The sequence below is a fragment of the Sprattus sprattus genome, assembly GCF_963457725.1.
Source record: "Sprattus sprattus genome assembly, chromosome: 20".
In the NCBI taxonomy this organism is placed as follows: domain Eukaryota; kingdom Metazoa; phylum Chordata; class Actinopteri; order Clupeiformes; family Clupeidae; genus Sprattus; species Sprattus sprattus.
Genome location: NC_137918.1, coordinates 11,818,283 through 11,837,530, shown reverse-complemented (window position 1 = coordinate 11,837,530; position 19,248 = coordinate 11,818,283). Strand labels below are relative to the sequence as shown.

The window sequence follows — 19,248 nt, the reverse complement described above, 5'->3', positions numbered from 1 at the left end:
TGTGGGGGATGTAGTTTGACTGGCGGCCATCTTGTGGTGTGGCAGCCAGTCCTCCAGGAAAATGCCACACCCCAATGCAAGCTGGCCCACCGTGATGCCACAACATACACATACACATACACATACACACACACACATACACATACACATACACATACACATACACACGATGTCACACTCACACTCATCTGAAAACAAGGTGGTGTTCTTTCTTCCAGCGATGGTCATTAACACTGTATCTTGTTGCGGACATGGTTTTAGTAGACTTTAGCAGACATGTTTATGTGTGTGTGTGTGTGTGTGTGTGCGCACTTCTGTCTGTGTTCATGTGTGTGTGTGTGTGCATGTGCGTGTGCGTCTGTTTGTGTATGTTTGTGTGCTACCAGTTTCTAACAGAGAGAGAGAGATCATTTCCACTTCTCCTATTCACTTAGTAGGAACGTCTTGTGCATCCTGGAGAAATGACTTCCTGTTTCTCTGGCATTTCCAGAATAATCTTCAGCCTTGCACCCCCTCAGCACACACAAACAAACTCATCATCTGCATTTTCACAAACACACAGACACACACTGTATTTCCCTCACGCCCAACCTCTGTCTGCCTCAAGGTTTGCAAGTCTAGAGAGAGCCTCTCCAAATGATGTTGACCCAAACCGTCTCCCGAAACAACAGCGGTTACCTAGGCATTAAGAGAGCGATTAAAAAAATTAAAACAAACACAGGTCCACAAAAACGTTCTGGGGCTCCCTAAATAGCCTTGCCGTAAGCTTTCAGTCAATTGCTTGCAATCAGTGCAGGGGATGAGGCAGGGCCTTGTACTGCCATAAAATACTTTATGGGGCAAAGTGTGGTACCACATCCTTCATTCTTAAGCATGCCATTACCCAGGATTGGGAGTCAATTTATTTTTGGGGGGATTTGCTCTTTCATTCGTGTGCAAGTGCATTTGATGATTATTTTCAGGAAATAGCTTTCATGTTTTTCATCTGGTTGTTTATTGCCCTGATGTTTGCAATGGCAGTCTCTGTAGCTTTAAAAGAGAACAGTACGTTCCCGTAGCTTTGACTGCTCGTGACTGTGCTCCGGTTCCATGTTTCCATCCATGCTATACTTCATAATGATAATGTCCTCTCCTCTCTTTCTCGCTGCCTGTCAAGAGCTTGCAGTGGGGACAGAAGATAAATCAAAAGATTCTTTCAAGGGGCTGGTGTGAAGAAACTACACTCAAGGTTTGAATCCAACACAAGAATTATGGGGACAGTACATCCAGACAAAGACACGGGTAATAATTTGCTTGGTGAAAGTGAACGATACTGAATGATGTCTGTTTATCTGTTAATAATATCACTTTCCTTTTCTACTGGAAGAACAGTGTTACAATATGAGGTTATGACAATACCCAGTGATAGTCCCCTGGTATTGATATGTCCTGAAGTCAGTAAGTGAAATGTCAGTATTAAATATGACATTTTGAACTATGTGGCTAGTTAGAGTGAGCCAAACATCTGTTTTTGGGCCTACATCCTTTCTCTGTTTTCTTTTTGCAGCCCTAAGGTAGCATGGAAGACTAGGTGACTGAATGCAATTCCAAACGCATGTCTGGATCTATGGGCCTTAGGCTGATCACAACAATGTATTTTTACAATGGAGCTCAAAGTAACCACATGATTCATGACAATATGCTGTGGTGGCCTTCTAGTATTGAAGAAGACAATATTAAAATGTACATTTTGGAGTGTAGCCTGCAGAGTATGCTGTTCACTTTTGAACTATTCTAGCCAACATCTCTATCTTTTATATGTGTGTCCTTCCTGTTTTTTTTAACTGTAGCCTTGTAGGTATTGTGATGAAACAAGAAGGAACTCAACTCTAAATGTTGTACCACTGTATTGTTTTTTATACACCCAATTGTTTTTATCTATTTGCTCATCTAAAGAGTATTGTTATAATAAATGCCTTTCTACATTCATGTGGAGGTCAAAGTATCATGAACAAGATTTAAAACTATACACTACGGTCGCCTGCAGTAGCCAAAACACTGTATATAGTAGCCAAAACAACTTTATATAGAGTGTTTTTATTTGTTTACACTATTGTAGCCTCTGCACTTCTATTTCTTTGGTGTGCATGCTTTCTTTCTTTCTTTCTGCAAGGAAGAGCTCAACTAAATGCCTAGCTGTATCTATCGGCCTTGGGCTAGGTATTATTTTTACGATAGAGGTCAAAGCACCATCAACCGGATTTATAACAACTCACTATGGCAGCTCTGGTATTGCAGTATAGCAAGGAGGAACTGAACTCTAGTTGATTTCTGCCCTCTTTGAACTCTACATAATTTGGACGTCTGGTATGCTGCAGCAGCGTTTCCGCATCAAAAACTCTCTGGGTGAACTAGACATTGGTTCCTTTGAGGAATACAGAAGTGAAAAGGAGGGTGGTTCACACAAGCTGAGAAACAGGGTCAGAAGTGTCAGCTGCCATTGCCAGAGCTGAGGTACGTGCACAGATAGACACCCAGGTGGTGCTTAAGAACCTGCCTTTATGCCCTCCGACTTGATTGACGAGTCCCCTTTTCGCAGGATATTTACTCTATGTCTAATTTCCTAATTAAGTTTGGTTAACTTTTAACTATGGCATCAGTTTTTTAATTAAGTGAATGTTGTGTTAAGTTTTGCCAGTCGATACTGTGCCCTAAGCCTCAGCATTGTTTGTCGCTGTTGTGAAATGAATCCACTATTAAAACGTCTTGATGCACCCTGCTATGGGCCGAGTATCCTATCTTACACAATAGCCTACGACAGAAAACAAAGGAACTCTGCTAGCTCCTTTGTCAGGCAACTTATAGACGTATAGCAAGTAAACATGGATAACATGGTTAATAGTCTATACAATCATAATCAGAAACCTATCATTCCCTTCTTGGGGAGCACTGATGGAACTGTAGCCATGGTCTGATGATGTCTATGGTCTAGAAATGTTCAGCTTGATCCGCGGCTTCATCGACAGGCTACATCCAGGTAAATTTGCTTTCATCATACATAAATGTCTGTGCATGACCTTGGTCACAGCCCTCCACCTCAGCAAAGGGGACCAGTGGAAGGCAGTTGGCTCCTCTAATCTCAAGCTGGCACAATTCCATTACGATAGTAGAGTTATATTTTCAGTTTACCTCCAGTTTAATCTGGGAAGAAACTGATTTTGACTGTTGTTTATTGCATATATAATACCATTTATAATATATGATATGTGTTATCATTATATATCTTACTCTCTTTTGTTTTTGCTTTTCTAAAACTAACCTTAATTTTTAGATTGGAAATAGTCCATCAAACCCAACTCTGGTCTCTGCAATCATAGCATTCTAAGCACCCAGTTTTCCTCCAGCTGTTCAACCTTTCCGAATGCTTATCTCCGTCTTGGTTTATTTACCCGTTTATTTGTGCTGCTGGCCCTGGCAACGGCTGCGGCCCCTGTGAAATCTGAAGTATGCGTAGTGGCGAGGCAGAACTTTTAAGAGCGGTTGCCACGGAGACTGCAAGCCCCAACGCACATCTGGGAATTCCAGCGCGTGCCGTCACAGGTGTGATCCGTCCCGGATGGGCATGCACGCCAGAGTCACCGAACTGGGTCATTCCTCACATCCCGTGAACCGGTGTGTGAACCTGCCTTCACCCCAAACTTACACAAACTCACTCTCTCACACATACACACACACACACACACACACACACACACACACACACACACACACACATTATACATATATAATGTATATACAGACACACATACACACACACACACAAACTGACAGACTAATGCAAACATAGGCAAACAGATGTGTACAGACACACATTCATACACAGATCTAGTTTAAGATAAAGAGATGGATGCATAGACTACACACATGGAAACTCAGGGACAGTGGAAAACAGATAGACACACCAATGAGGAGCATGCTGGATGTGTATCTTGAGGACCTGACTTATGTAGGGGGAAAGGATAATGCATTATATAGTTTAGCTTGGACTGCTTGCCCACCCAGGCTGTGTAGAGCTGAACATATTTCTCTCCTCTGTTAGGACTTGAGTAACTAAGTACTGAAGTACTGAGTACCTGAAGTCAAATGCGGGTTTGAAGACACATTGCGTTCAGTGTGTTAGAGCGTGCGGGAGATGACTGACTACAGAGAAGGGCTGGTTCTCTTACTCCTGCCCGTCGGGGTCAACCCGGTACTTTTCCGTCAGACTGGCAGCGGAAACGGAGGGAGAGGAATGGCCGTTTCTTCTCTGGCACCCTCTCACAGAGAAAAGAAAGAGAGAGGAAGAGAGGAAGAAAGAGAGAGGAAGAAAGAGAGCAAAGAGGATAGCCGCTGTGACCTACTTCACCCTACCTGCCAATGCTGAGAGCAGCTGACTGCCTGATGGTCTGGACTGGACTCATATGTGAACAGGACTGAATCTGTGCAGTCTAAGAGCCAAACACAGGCTAGATTAATATGTGAACAGGACTGAATCTGTGCAGGCTAAGAGCCAGACACAGGCTAGATTAATATGTGAACAGGACTGAATCTGTGCAGGCTAAGAGCCAGACATAGGCTAGATGTATTTGTGAACAGGACTGAATCTATGCAGGCTAAGAGCCAGAAACAGGCTAGATTAATATGTGAACAGGACTGAATCTGTGCAGGCTAAGAGCCAGACATAGGCTAGAAGTATTTGTGAACAGGACTGAATCTGTGCAGGCTAAGAGCCAGACACAGGCTAGATTAATATGTGAACAGGACTGAATCTGTGCAGGCTAAGAGCCAGACACAGGCTGGATTAATATGTGAACAGGACTGAATCTGTGCAGGCTAAGAGCCAGACACAGGCTGGATTAATATGTGAACAGGACTGAATCTGTGCAGGTTAAGAGCCAAACACAGGCTAGATTAATATGTGAACAGGACTGAATCTGTGCAGGCTAAGAGCCAGACATAGGCTAGATGTATTTGTGAACAGGACTGAATCTATGCAGGCTAAGAGCCAGAAACAGGCTAGATTAATATGTGAACAGGACTGAATCTGTGCAGGCTAAGAGCCAGACATAGGCTAGATGTATTTGTGAACAGGACTGAATCTGTGCAGGCTAAGAGCCAGACACAGGCTAGATTAATATGTGAACAGGACTGAATCTGTGCCGGCTAAGGGCCAGACACAGGCTGGATTAATATGTGAACAGGACTGAATCTGTGCAGGCTAAGAGCCAGACACAGGCTAGATTCATGTAGGATCAGGGCTGGGTTCAGACCGGATCAGAGGTGGGTTCAAATTCGGCAAAAAGAGGCGAACGCGTTTACCTTGAACTTTTAAATTTGACCGTTTTTGTGTTTACATTCCAAATAGTTTGATTTAAACAGTAATCGTCCAGCCTCCGTTTTTTTCCACAGAGAACTACAATTTGTGCGCAATAAACTCAAAGCAAACGTTCACAAATGTTTGTCTTCGTTTGCACCTCAGCTCAGGGCCGGCTCTGCACCAGGCCTGGGCCGCATCTGATATCTGCTGTCTTGGGCACGCCTGGAGTTAATTGGGTCTGTGTCATGACTTGTGAGCTACACAGTGCTGTTGCTGCTCCTGAAAATGAAGCAAAAGAATTTTGTGGAATTCTGGAACTAATTGGTCTGTGATATTTTTTGCCTAGGGCGTAGTTTCTAGACAGACTTTTTTTTTTATATATATATATATAATCTTACACAAGTTGTGTGTGTGTGTGTTTGCATGTATGCAAATGTGTGCTTGAATGCACATGACATTCCCATGTGTTTCAATGTGCAAAATTATGTTTTCAGTGCACAGCTAAAAAAGTTTAATAAGATTAAATGACCAACTGAGGAAAATCCTTCCACCCTAAAACTGGACTCTTCCATGTTGCATCCTCACAGTGTGTTTTTCCACCAATCAACCCATTGCTTTAGTCATTAGTGGTTTGTTCTATTTTGAAAGTGAAATGCAATTTATACTCTAAACCATGGCACGTTAAAGACTTTCTATATAAAGAGCAAATTACACCAAATTGAATAAAACACTCGTCTGACCGTGTTACAGTTTTAGTTTTAGTTTTCTTTAAATGTTTGTTTGGTTCTTTTGTTTTTTTTATTCTTACCGATGCCACTGTTCCTTGTGTCTCTTCACATCCCTACAGTTACTTCCTGGTTCCTTGTAATTGAATCATCAGTCTCAGCTGTTTTGTTATCTTGTTAGTCCTGTGTACTTGTGCTTCTTCAGTTTTTTTGCCTGTCATTGTGTGTGATATAACGCCGTTGAAGCACCATTTGGCCTGTTCCTGTCTGTAAGTAAAGATTCCCCTTCATGTATAAACCTTAGCTTGTGTCGGATCTTTTGGGTCCAGCCCCCTCCTGCAGTCCGTGACAGACAACATCATGCTTTGTGGACAAACGGGAGGGAAAAAAAACCTTTAGTTTAAATGACAGAATCCTTTTTCTGTCCGCCCCTTGGGATCTCTTAATTTAACATCATGGGAACCATCTCTTGTCACATACAGTTTGTTTTGATGTTCTCTCTCTTTCTCGCGGTGCACTGCACTGTGAATGGTTTTTACTGTGCTTTGTTAATTGCTATTCCATATTTTTTTTCCCTCTCTAGTAATAACACTATGTTTTCGTGGTGAGTCACAGGGCGCTGCCCAAAGCAACACACACACACACACACAAACACACACACACACACACACACAAGTCCTTTGGTTTGTTTAAGAACCAAGACATCCCGTCTGTGTCGCCAGTCTGTTTATTCCACCAGAACACACCATGGGTGTCCCAACGTCTCTCTGCAAACAAATCCACGACACTTCCCCATCAGTAGAGAGCCTGCCTGCAGCCTGATCGGAGTCTGTCTTTTGGTATCTTCCTAGCCCTTGTGTTCGCCTCCCATTGCCCTGCTATGGAGGACTGTGGACAATCCACTTGCCTTTAAACTTACCTCTGCTAAAAACAGTTCTGACGTGTATTCAATTGCACTTCTTAGTGAGAGCTTAAATCTAAGGTGACTTGCATCACAGGGAAGCAACACGTTGTGTGCCGATGCTCCCCAGATGATTCACCTTTGACAGGTGTGTGACCTTGCCCCACAGGTGCCAAACACATTCCTCATTCCTCAGTTGCAAGGGCTCCTGATTGTACACATCACAGTGGTTGGTTGAACCCACCTACTCCCAGCCTCCAGCATAAAGAACGCTGGACGATGAGATAGGACCCTCTTGCGTCAATCATTCATTCCACATAACAAACCTGACAGAAGTCCTCGGGTTAGCTTAGCTATGAGCTACGTGCCATGACAGAATGGTTTGTTTGAAAACTAGGAACACATACACAAAGATGTTCAGCATTCGGCATGCAGAAGTATACACAGACACTCTCACACACACACACACACACACACACACACACACACATCCCTGCTCTACCAGCTGGTCCTCAGCTGCATCCGCAATCCCCACTGAATACAAGTAATTCAAACGTAGCTCCAGTAGTCCTCTGAGCTCTTAAGAAACAGATGGAGGATAAGGGCAAATATGTGTCTGTGTGTGTGTGTGTGTGTGTGTGTGTGTGTGTGTGTGTGTGTGTGTGTGTGTGTGTGTGTGTGTCTGTCTGATGTGTCTGCTTCTGAGTGGACCTCATTCTCAAGACACTGACAAAAAAAGGCAACATGAAGAAGAGAAAGAGACCGACAGAGAGAGAGAGAGAGAGAGAGAGAGAGAGAGAGAGAGAGAGAGAGAGAGAGAGAGAGAGAGAGAGCAAGAGTAAAGAGCCATGAAGGGAAAAATGGGGGGGAATGAGAAAATGGCAGCAAAGATGTGAAACAGACAGCAGTAAAAGGGTGCCAGGAAAAGAGAGGGATAGATAGAGAAAGGGCGAGAGGGAAAGAAAATACTATTTCCGCAATCTGACAGATTTAATACCTTTGCTTCATGAGACTTTAAGCTATTAGCATTCCCCTGGAAGGCCGCTTTAGAAACCTCTTCATCCTGACAGGCAAGGACACATCAGCATGGGCGCCCGCTTGGTAGGAAAGTGCTGGAGACAGAGATGGTAATTTGACATGATCCTACTTGTCACTAGCCTATTGCTTTGCCTGCCTGTTATTACAATAAGGGTAGCCTAAATGCATATGTACCAAATGTCATTGGTCACCAGGATTGTGTAGGGCTTTGAAACGAAAATGTTAACACATACTCAAAACAGGTGGGATGTAGGCTCTGTCCATTAGTTGCTAGAAGATACAGAACTACTGTAGTGAGAACCTCATTCCCCGAAACTATAGCAAACGTGCTAGTGAGAGATAACAAATCCGGAGATTTTGGCGTAATTTTGCACCCCCAACTTCAGTATCTGAGGGTACATTTCTATAAAACTGCAAAGTGAGCAGTAAAACCCTATCACAAGTGCATGCTTTACCAAGTTAAAGCCCACGGATGACGCCCAAACATTAAATCCCGACGCACTTCACAACAGAGACAGTAAGCCACAGACATTTATGAGCCTAGCATTAAAATACCTCAACTGCTGCATTGTGTCAAAAAAACCTAGCTGTTACTGGCTTGCTGCGCATGCATTGCAAGTGACCAACCAAACACAGCCAAACTTAATGATAATAAACGTCTTATCTTCGTATCACACACTTGGGTCCACTGTTATTTCAGTTGTGGAGCAATGTATGCTAGACATGATTGAACTAGTAGACAGCTAGTTAGATATTAGTCTTGCCAGAGTTGCTAGTGTCATCAGACCAAATTCCACTATTTGATTTTTAGATTTTCGTAGCGCTGCGACACTTTCTTTTTTTGGACTTGGCAAGCCAAACAAAAACGGAGATGGTAGCAACACTCATAAGCTCTGCTAGAGCATTTTAAAAGCACACTACGGGAAGAAGACATAACGTTTCTGACTTTCAATAGAAAAGCATGCATTTTAGATGGCAGGCCACATGATACACTGGCACGAAGGCATATAGGCTATCAAAGAATAGCTAGGCTTCATTGTGACACACAACAATCATTTTCGTTTATCAATGTATCATCTATCCACTTGTGATGAAGCACTTTGTTTGAGAAGCTTTCTATTCATTGTGGTTGCATTTAATTTTCTGTTGTCAAAAGTAGTGGGGATGAAAATGGCGATTGCAAAAAAGTGGTGGGGACATTTCTCCTGAGTCTTCAGCTTAAATTACGTCTACTCGCACATGTGTGTGAGGTAATGGCAGCCCAAGTCCGAGCATTTACCTTCATGGTTTTTAAATATCTCGCAATGTAAAATGAACCCAATCCCTTGAAGCTGAAAAATGTACCATAGAGTTGCAATGGAGGGTTGAAAATTTAAGACAGTTTTTTAATTTACATACAAATAATGTACACAGTTTTCTCATGTCAGTTGGTTGGTCTCAGGCACTTGGGAGGCAACAAAAGCAACATTCCACTTTTACAAGGAAAATTCTTTGGTCCTCAGTTCTTCAAATAAAAATAAGATTAAATGCAACCATAGTCAGAACAGAACTTGGTCTTCTGACCCGTCTTCTCTCTCGCTCAAAGATGGAGCGATCTATAGAATAGAACTTACATACATTTGCTAAAGCAACCGTACATGTTGATAAACGTTACACATATCCAGAAGGCAGGAAAAAAGTGCTTTAGCTTTGTCCCTTTGCACCCAACACTGGGTCATTCACTGATTTCTCTTCCTCTTTCTGTACATCACAACATCTTAGGAGAACATGTAGAAAGAAACGACACAACAATGGCTCGATTCTAATTTACAGCAGTGTTCATCTTTATAACTTAGTGGGGTGGGTGACGAAGATTTGGAAAGGAAAAAAAAACAACATAAACTTTTTTTTTTTTGTCTTTTTCTCTCTTTTTTTTGCCTTCTCCATCCTCATTTGGTCCCACAATTTAGTTCCACATTGCTACACATGGACTGAATCCCCTACAATAACCCCTCTTTTACAAGACGAAAACTTACAGCTTCAAAGCATTCTACTCTGCTTTTCATTCATCTCTCTCTCAAACAAACAAACACACACACACATACACACAAACAAACACACACACACACTCTTTTTTTCTCTCCTTCTTTGTTTCTGTACTTCTCCGTTGTTGTTTTTTTCTTGAGTTTTCGTGAGTCCTTCTCCTCAACTACAGGGCAGCCACGTCTGGTAGCTGTTGCTGTAGCTGTGTACGGGCGACTGCACGTGCGCCACGTAGTAGTTGCTGAAGTTGAGGTCCCGGACGTAGGGCGCCGGCTGGTAGTAGCAGGTGATGCTGGGCACGGCAGGGATGGCATTTTGCTCGGCCAGCGTCCGCAGCGCCAGCGCGGAGATGAGTGCCAGTGTCTGGCGCCGCTCGTGGCCCATCAGGCACACCGTGCTCTCATCCACAACACGCCGTAGCATGACCAGGCACTCGTAGCGCTTGTGCTCCATTCCGGCAAAGTGGTTCTGTAGGTAGGCCTCCAGCTTGCGCTGCTGCTCGCCGATGTCGGGGAAGTCGATGAAGAAGCGCGAGCACATGTAGCGCTGCAGCGACTTCATGTGCGCCTCGGAGTCCGCGCGGAAGCCGCGAACCAGCAGGTGGCAGTATTTGAGCAGGCCTCCGCCGCGGATTTCCTCCGGGCTTCGCGTCGCGATGGTCTTGCCACGCAGGTGGCTCAGCGCCACCTCGAAGTCACCGTACATGCTCTCGCCGACCACGGTCGGGTGGAAACTCTCAGACATGGGCGTCTCAGAGCAGCGGTCGAACAACAGCAGCGAGTCCAGGGCGATCTGGAAGGAGTCCACGCTGAACTCGAACTGCCGCCGCAGCGAGTCCACGAACTTGAGCTCCACGTTCTTGCCGGTGTTGTTGGAGAGGGAGATCAGGCTCCAGCGGTCCGTGTCGTTGCACACCTTCACCATCTTTTGCACGTAGACCTCCTTGAGGGTGAGTTGTGTGATGCGGTCACGGCTAACACCCGCCGGCAAGAAGTCCAGCAGGCTGTCCAGCACCACGTCCTTCACCACACGGAAGGTCTTGTCGTCGCTCAGGTTCAAACCGAAGATCAGGTCCAGGTCCTTGTAGCCCAGGCCGGTGTCCTGGTGCAGCACGTGGCTCGCCGCTGACCCATTGAGCTTCACGTCACGGACCGTCACACCCTGCTCCTCCAGTCGCGCCCGGACCACCTGTGGGAAAAGAGAGGGGAGAGGGTAGAGAGGGAGAGGGGAACAGGATAAGTATGTGCTGTGTGACTCATTGAAGGGATCCATTGCTTTAATGCCTTTTGCATCATTTCCAAGTGAATAAGATAGCTGAAAATGCGCATTCATTTACTGTTCCGCAATAAAGAAATGTAGCATTCACACAAAGACAAACGAGTTCCGATGTTCCAGTCTGATATGCCTTTTTTTTATTATTCTGATCTGATTCAGTGTAACTGTAGACTGCTAGCACTGTCCCACATGCCCATTATAGTTTTCTATTTCAGACCCATATTACAAATCGCACATCATTCAAAATAACAGACAGTGGCATGAAACGTAAAAATAGCATGGAAAATAATGGTGTCATTTAAAACGCACTTGGGATTCTGGCAGCCAGACAGACAGCAAGTGCAGTAACTGCATGATGGGCCCTCACTGTAATAGGATGGGAATTAACAAGGTTCAGTGAAAAGCAGCTCCAGGCTGAGAATTTATAACCAGCAGAACCGGAGAGCCTCAAATGAGAATTTCGAGGAACCTTTCCATCTATATCAAAGTAAAGCAAGGGAGAGGAAAGTATGGTATAGTGAAAAGGGCTTTTAACTTTTTTATTATGCAGGGAACGAGAGCAAAGAAACTTTGAGCTTCGAGAAATGTCTTGTCCTTGTCAACTCAAGAGTTCGTAATATAAGGGAGGTAACACACACACACACACACACACACACACACACCTGGTCCAACCTTAAGTCAATATGGAAGAAAAGACTAAGCCATATCTTTTTACCAAGCCGAGTCTGAGCTCCTTCTAAGCAAAAAGATTATCCCTTGGAAAGGATAACTCAGAGAACTTCCATTTTCACTGGAAGACCTCCATCTGACCTAAAGAGTGTTCTTGCAGAACCCTCTGTGGATGCATTGGCCTTGACATCACATCAACCCAGTTTGCTTTTAGATTTACTATTGTCTCATATCGAGTATCTTTCCTATGGTCTCTTATAAATTACTTTTTAATTTGACAACAGAAGCTGTATTTCTCAGAAGTATTTCTGAGATGCTAAATGTAAAGCTACTCGTGTCTTGAAAGACGTTATTATACTTTTAGACTCTTCCATCATTCTCAGTTAACCAATAACTGGGCCAATCCTTGAAGATCCATTCCTTTGACCTGCCAATGCTTCTCCCATCGGTTCAGTAATATTTAAATGACCAAATACACCAGCCAATCAGTAACTTTAATTCAAATGCAAGTTCAGTTCCCAGGTCACACATCATTTCTGGACACCGATACACCTCCTGACCATTTGAAAGGCTGACTGATCTCCATCAAGCTAATCCAACAGATCCTGGCAACCTTATACTGAGCACATTCCAACTGAGACTGAAGGCCGTTTTTTACTTCTCCGATTCGGTCGTAGAGGGACACTTTGGCACGCCTTGGCAACACCTTCACCCAGGTGTTAACACCCATCCCAGCCCTCGGAGAGCCCTCGGAGAGCCCTCGGAGAGCTGGTCGGAGAGGAGAGTTGGATACCCCCTTGGCTGTGATTGGTCCACTAACGACAAATCCTTCTGAATCCGACCACCCGCCCATTTATTTTTGAGGGCGGAGAAGGCTTGACACCAAAGAAAAATGTAGGAAGAAGTAGGCTTGACACAAATGGGTCACAGTTTCACAGGCACGTGCTACACTAAGCATCCCTCTCATTTTCACTAATAATCATTAAATAAACACTCTCGATATGGCTTCCATTGGTTTTATTTTGCCTTGCATTTGCTGCGTATAGTTTGTGCTTAGTGGGAATAGAACATTTAGCAAGAAGCTACCACTTATTCATTTCACAGTACACAAAGACACATTCAGTAGGTGAATGGGTTCTACTTGGCCCCCTCTCGCTCCCCGAAAAAAAGAGGACAAGCGTCTCCCAGCGGGGAACTAGTTTAAGTGTTCCTCCGGTCGTTCCCATTTCCCAATGTGTGTGATTTCACCGGCGACATAGTTAACAAATTACGCTGTATTTCCTCTCCTGTCGCCCTTGAGACGAGCCAAGTCAGTGGGAGCGCAGAGGCCCCACCGAGGAATCGTGCCAACTTTGGGCACATTAGAGCTTCAATAGCCCGGGTGCCAGTGAAGCATGGCACTGCCAACACTTGAGCGTTTGGACGCTTTCCTCATTCATAAGTTTGGACTGATGTCACCCTCACCTCTCCTCTCCTCTACTCCCAAATCCACTCCTGTGGTCTTTTCTCCCCACATTTATTTGTCTACTCCTCTACCGTTAACTCCTTTGCCCTTACCTTAACTCCTTTCCTCTCCTCGCCTCTGTCTCCTGCTCTCCTGCAATCTCTTCTCTTATCCTCTCCTCTTTTCTCTTCTCTACTTGTACCGAGGTTCCATGTGAGTATTCTGGACACTCTGTTGCCACGGTTACGCAATCACTGAGTTATGGTAGCCAGTGTTAGAAGCCTGACGTGAATGTGTCCAAATGTCATTGGCTCCGAGAACAGACAGTCTTTGGTACTAGCGACCCATCTTGAGTTATTAATCGAGCCTTCACACACACAGCGATCTTTTTCTTCCGCTCTCTTTCTTTTCTGAGATGTACGTAGGTGGAAAAAAAGGAACTGCTCAGCTTCTGGAAAAACAGTTACCCTGAAAAATGACACATCATCGTAAAAGAGACATCGAGTGAGAACATAGTTCCAACATAAACGAAAGGTCAATTTATAAACGCTGGAATTTCAAAGGGGATCAATTACGCGGATGACATTACAAGGAATAGGATTTCCAACAAAACAAAAGCACCCGACTGTCATCCATGCCTCAGGTTTTCTGAAGAGGAGTGTGTTTGTATTGGGAATGCCAGGCCTTCAACCAGATGGTGACTGTCATAAAACTGTACAAATATGAAAAAAACAAAGAGACGTTAACAGATGGACCATAAGAGAGTCTGTAATCACTGGGTATCTGCTGTGTGTAATAGTCCTGTTCTGAATCTGATTACACACCTTAGTGACCCTAGAAAACACTCCCAGCCCCAATCATGGTACACCGTAGCATTCCCCTTTTGGGCCCTGCTATATTATTATTTTTATATTATTTCTTTTAATTATATAATTTTGTATTATTATTTCTTTCTTTTATTTTCATATCTCTCAGTCATGCCATGCCAAGGGACAACGGATGAAAACTAGCTAACCAAGCTAATTCCAGTGCATTTACATTTTCTGGGAAATGTTTATCAATGTACACTGTCCCTTTTCAAATAAACGCATAAATAAATATACAGAACTGGCAATGCAGGGGAGGTGGTATCGTCTTTGGAAAGGACTGGACAGAAGGAGAACAACAAAGATGGAACCTGACACTTGGCCTTGTCCACTTGTCCACATGTGGTAATATCTCCGTCGGGCCAAAGCACCTGGGTAACAGGGAGCGAACTTCCGACAACTGCACGCGAGAGACTCGTGAAACGAACCACAAACAGACAAGACCGTCTGGTGTTGACATCGCCCTGGCGAATCACACCCCTCCGCGCCGTCTGTTTTCCGACTCGAGTCGGAGCGGCATAGCTTTCCTGCATGTTTTATTTGTTGCATAATTGTTGGGGGCTGTTTTAACACTCCGTTTTATGGCTTCTTTCACGGGAAAGACGGGCCAGGCGGTTCTGGAGCCACACTGCCCCCCAGACACCAATACGGGGCTTCAGGCAGCCAGTCGCCCGTGGTTCTGCCAAGACCAGCTGTAATGAATGAGAGGCTTATTGGTCCCTGGCTGGCATCGGGTCCAAAACAATCATCATCGAAAGGCACAGCGGTCAGTGGAGAAAAAAGGTAATTGTTTTTCAAGTTCAAGTTTTTTAAAATTTTAATAGGTATTTCCTTTACTTTTCCAAAAGGTTGGGTGGTCATGTCAACATCAACCCTGGTACACATTGTAGCTTACATTTGGCAGAGTAGAAGGTAGCTACTGTGTTACATAAATTCAGAGGCATTGTGGTGTATGTTTTTTTGTCTGCCAGGCATACAATACAATGGTAAGAACAACCTGTTTACCCACAGCCTGCTGAAGAGGTGTGGAATGGGCTTGTCAGTCACTGTCGACTACAATGGACCGCCTGAGGAGTTAGTTTACAGGTTGAGAGGGAGGGATAGACAGAAAAGGGAGAGAAAGACAGAAGTAGAGGGAGAAAGAGAGGGGAGGAGAGATTGATACAAAGAGAAAAACAGAGAGTGAGTGAGAGAAGGAGAGAGGAGAGAGAGAGAGAGAGAGAGAGAAAAGGAGAGCGAGGGAGGGAGAGAGAGACAGAGGGAGTGAGAGGGGGAAAGAGAGGGGGAAAGCGAAGGGGGAGAGAGGGGCAACCAGCATCGGGTCCTCTGTCAGCAGAGCGATACCATGTCAGCTCAACCCCGAGCCACAAGTCTACTGTTACGAGAAGGACTAATCCAGATTTACCGTCGCACCACAAAACAAAAAACGAATGAAAAAAAAACAAGGCACTTCTACCTGCCAAGAGAATGGAGTCTGGTGAAAGTAATAGAAACTGGAACTTAAACCTAATGCTTTACGTGCTTAGGTGAAGCCAAAAACAAAGGTATAAAAGATATCAGCCTAAATCTGTAGTGTTTAGAACACTAAAATGATTTTATCCCCCTCTAACGTTCAGATTATGCAAAATAATTTTACCAAAACAAAATACCAAAATCAAAACACGAGAGGCGGTCTTTTCAGCACTCCAGTGAAGGTGTACCAGTGCAGACAAAATGGGAACAAGTCACACTAACAAATATAACCCTACTGAAGCATTCACATTCATCTTTGATGTTTTAGTCCAGATAGGTACTTCTTCAAGGAGTAGGCACTGCTGATAAATTGTACTTGGCCGTTGCAAAACCACAGGTATGTCCCTATGCATGAAGAACTATACTATAACGAACCCCTCCATCGCTGTGGGATTGTTAGTTTGGGGATGAGCTCTGTTGGCTGTTGAATCAGTAGGCAGCAGGGTGTTAGACCTGAGTACAACTCTCAGGGTTTCTAAAAGGGATGAAGCAGCACTGCTACTAGATGTCATTCACAAATGAGTGGGTTGTCAAGCCATAACAAACATCCCCATTGAAAGCTCTCCAGCCACTAGCCCCCCCACCCCCAACCCCAGCATCCCTTAACTCTGTCTCCATTACGCCCCCACCAAAAAAAAAAAAATGCTGTCGTCGTGGGAAGAAGGTTTAAGGTCTGGTGCCGTTTTCATTTTTCCACTAGCTTTCCAGAGGAAGGAAGCGAACGGATGAGAGAATCTGCTAATGCTTAATGCAGATGGCAGTGTATGGGTCTGGACAGTTCCGTTCCATTCCTTTCTCTTTTTTTGGAAAGTCTATGTCAATAAACAGCTCACAGCAACAGTTGTGATTTCGGACGGGATGAATATGAAACCAGAGATGGAAAGACAGAAATGGGCTCTTTAGTAAGCCTGCTCTCGATCAGAAAGTTCTCCAAAATCCCAAAACGAAGACCAGTATAAATCTGCCACTCTTTCCCTTTGCGTGCGTAAAAATCATTCCCCTAAAATTGCTCTGAAAAATTAAACTGTGGTGTCAACACAAGAATTAGACAGTGGAAAGTGTTTAATTGGCATATTACATCATCTGAACGACTTTGGTAGTCTTAAACATAGTTCAATAAATGTCTATCGCACGTTTGATTGAATTAAAATGTAATAAAACTCGTAGTTAAACCAAGAACGAACTGCTAAGGATATTATTTGACATTTATACGACAGCACTGCTGGCGGCTTCAGTTTTTTTTTAAATGCACGTTTGATGTATAAAAACAGGCTACGTTCCACCTCAAGGCAGAATAAAGAATCGATTATTGAGGCAGTATATCGGTGAATTGCGCTGAACTACTGAATTTTGTCCAGCCTATCTTATCTCCGCCTATAAAATGAGATGCGATTAGAGAGCATTTACACTGCATTTCTACCATCTATCTCTCTCTCCCTGTACAGTTATCAAATTATTCAACACTGTTGCACGCATCATACATTCAAAGAGTAAACATTTAAGAGTAGGCAGAGTCTAATTGCCGGCGGCGCAATTATCTGTCTCTTCATAAATCTTCTTCATCAATCTTAACACAGTTTTCCAAATGACTGTGGTAGCCGGTACGTATATTGGTGCGTTAGCTGTTGGAAACCAAATGTTCTTAACATGTTTTTAACAGCAACGCATCCGTCATTCTAGCTATCCGTCATTCTAGCTTACCTGGACGATCTGCCGGGGCTGCACGGAGAGTGTGGGGAAGTTTCCACGTCCGTGGATGGGCACGCTCTCTCCGAGGATGGAGTCCAGTCGCTGCACCTGCTCCCACGACAACACACAGAATCGCCGACTCTGCTCCGAGGCATCACCGGAGGACATGGCGAGGTTATCGCGTGAAAACTTTGCAACTGTCAAATAGACTTCTAAAAACTGGGGGAGGCACTCTCAAGCAACAACTAACAACAGGCGGTAGACGAAGTTTAAGTTCAATCAAGAGGAGAAATTAACATCCTAAACCTCTACACGCATTACAGTTGTAGAACGTTTAGGCTTTACTGTGTCAAAACAAAGAAAAAACAAATGTGCAACTGCTGTTACCCGCTGACCACAAAAGTATGCGAACCCGAGAATTATTGGATGATGAGAACCGTCGAAAACAGTAAGTGTGCAACTAAGTTTGTATTCCCAATCCACCTCGCGCTGGACCTTCTGTTCATAAACTGCCTTAGACGGCGCGTGCAAAGGCTTTAAGCGAGCTGGGTTAGACAGAAACGGAGCGATTGGTTGAGGAGAGGAGGTGTATATGAATAGTCAAACAGCCATAAGAAGAGACGCCCGCAAGCACACGCCCACGTCTTCTGCGTCAGCATTTATGATATGCTCATTGGTCGCTGCAGTGGCAGACGACATGTAGGCTATGTCAAATTGACAATTCAGTTGAATTGACAATTCACTTTTCACAGTGTGTTTGTTTATTTTAACGACAGGGAGATCAAATATATGGAAAATATATGCAGTTCAATTATTTGAATGTCATCTGTGGTCTAACATGTTCTATCACTTCCTTCTTCAAAGGATGTGAAAGAGTTCTGTATCTGCACTAGTTCCCCAATCAAATTTCTCTGGTAGGCCTTTTCCTGGGTGGGAAGCTGTTTACTACTTTTTATGTTGCAGAACTAGTTTTCACTTACAGTTAACATACACATATGCACACACACACCTTCACAAAGTGATTTGATGTGAAATGAAATGTTATGTTTGGCATGTTGCAACGATTTTTCGAATAGGGAAGTGATGAAAATCACAAGAAAAATGAATACCTATGTGTTCGTAAGACTTACGTGTGCACAGCAAGAGCTATAACTGTGAAGATCAGCAAGAGCATATAAGGTGCATCCCGTACAGTTATGTGCATGCTTCCTTTGTCCTCGAGCCCCTAACCTGGAAATTGTTTGAAGTGTGACGTCATCAAGGATGTCTCATTTCTCTAATTGCTGCCAGAGGAGAACGAGGAGGGAGGACAGAGGACATATGAGAGTGGAAACACAAGGGCATCCAAGGCGATAGTCTTTTTAAAAATGGATCTCATGTCTGTGGTGTCCTTGAAGCCTCTAGGCAAAGATTTTGGGAATGTGTGAGTTATAGCCCAAGGTGGAAATTCCACTCCCCGTTCTTCACATCTGTCGACTTACAATTGACAATAAGATGTAGAGGTCTATGAATGAAAATAAATGGCCTATCAAACCAAGAAAAGATTTTCATATGCTTGAATTATCATCACATATGCCAACTTTAACGAAATACTGATAGTTGAGTTTCCTACAGGGATGGTGTTTTGAAAATATATTCCTGTAGCGTTTAGGAGTACAGCAGCGCTTCTGTATGCTGATGTGAATGTCAAAGCTGTGAATTATTGCCCCTATTATGCATGAGTTCCTGTTTATTATTTCATCTGTGTGTATTTGATGTTTGATGCAATAGTT

The 19,248-nt window shown here is 43.9% G+C and overlaps 1 protein-coding gene across 1 annotated transcript; it reads right to left on the bottom strand.

Annotated features, from left to right (window-relative positions):
* Nucleotides 1–9,427: 9,427 nt before the first annotated feature.
* tent5bb (terminal nucleotidyltransferase 5Bb) lies at nucleotides 9,428–17,969 on the bottom strand. Its single transcript, XM_080859647.1, has 2 exons — nucleotides 17,489–17,969; nucleotides 9,428–11,209 (listed from the first exon to the last, which is right to left on the bottom strand). Exons 1-2 carry the CDS (start codon nucleotides 17,642–17,644, stop codon nucleotides 10,184–10,186), a joined length of 1,182 nt encoding a protein of 393 aa, XP_080715773.1. The 5' UTR covers nucleotides 17,645–17,969; the 3' UTR covers nucleotides 9,428–10,183.
* Nucleotides 17,970–19,248: the final 1,279 nt, after the last annotated feature.

Coding starts and splice junctions, on each gene's coding strand:
- tent5bb (XM_080859647.1), bottom strand. CDS start 17,644: ATGTCCTCCGGTGATGCCTCGGAGCAGAGTCGGCGATTCTGTGTGTTG. Junction 11,210..17,488: donor AGCCCCGGCAGATCGTCCAG/GTAAGCTAGAAT, acceptor CTTTTCCCACAG/GTGGTCCGGGCGCGACTGGA.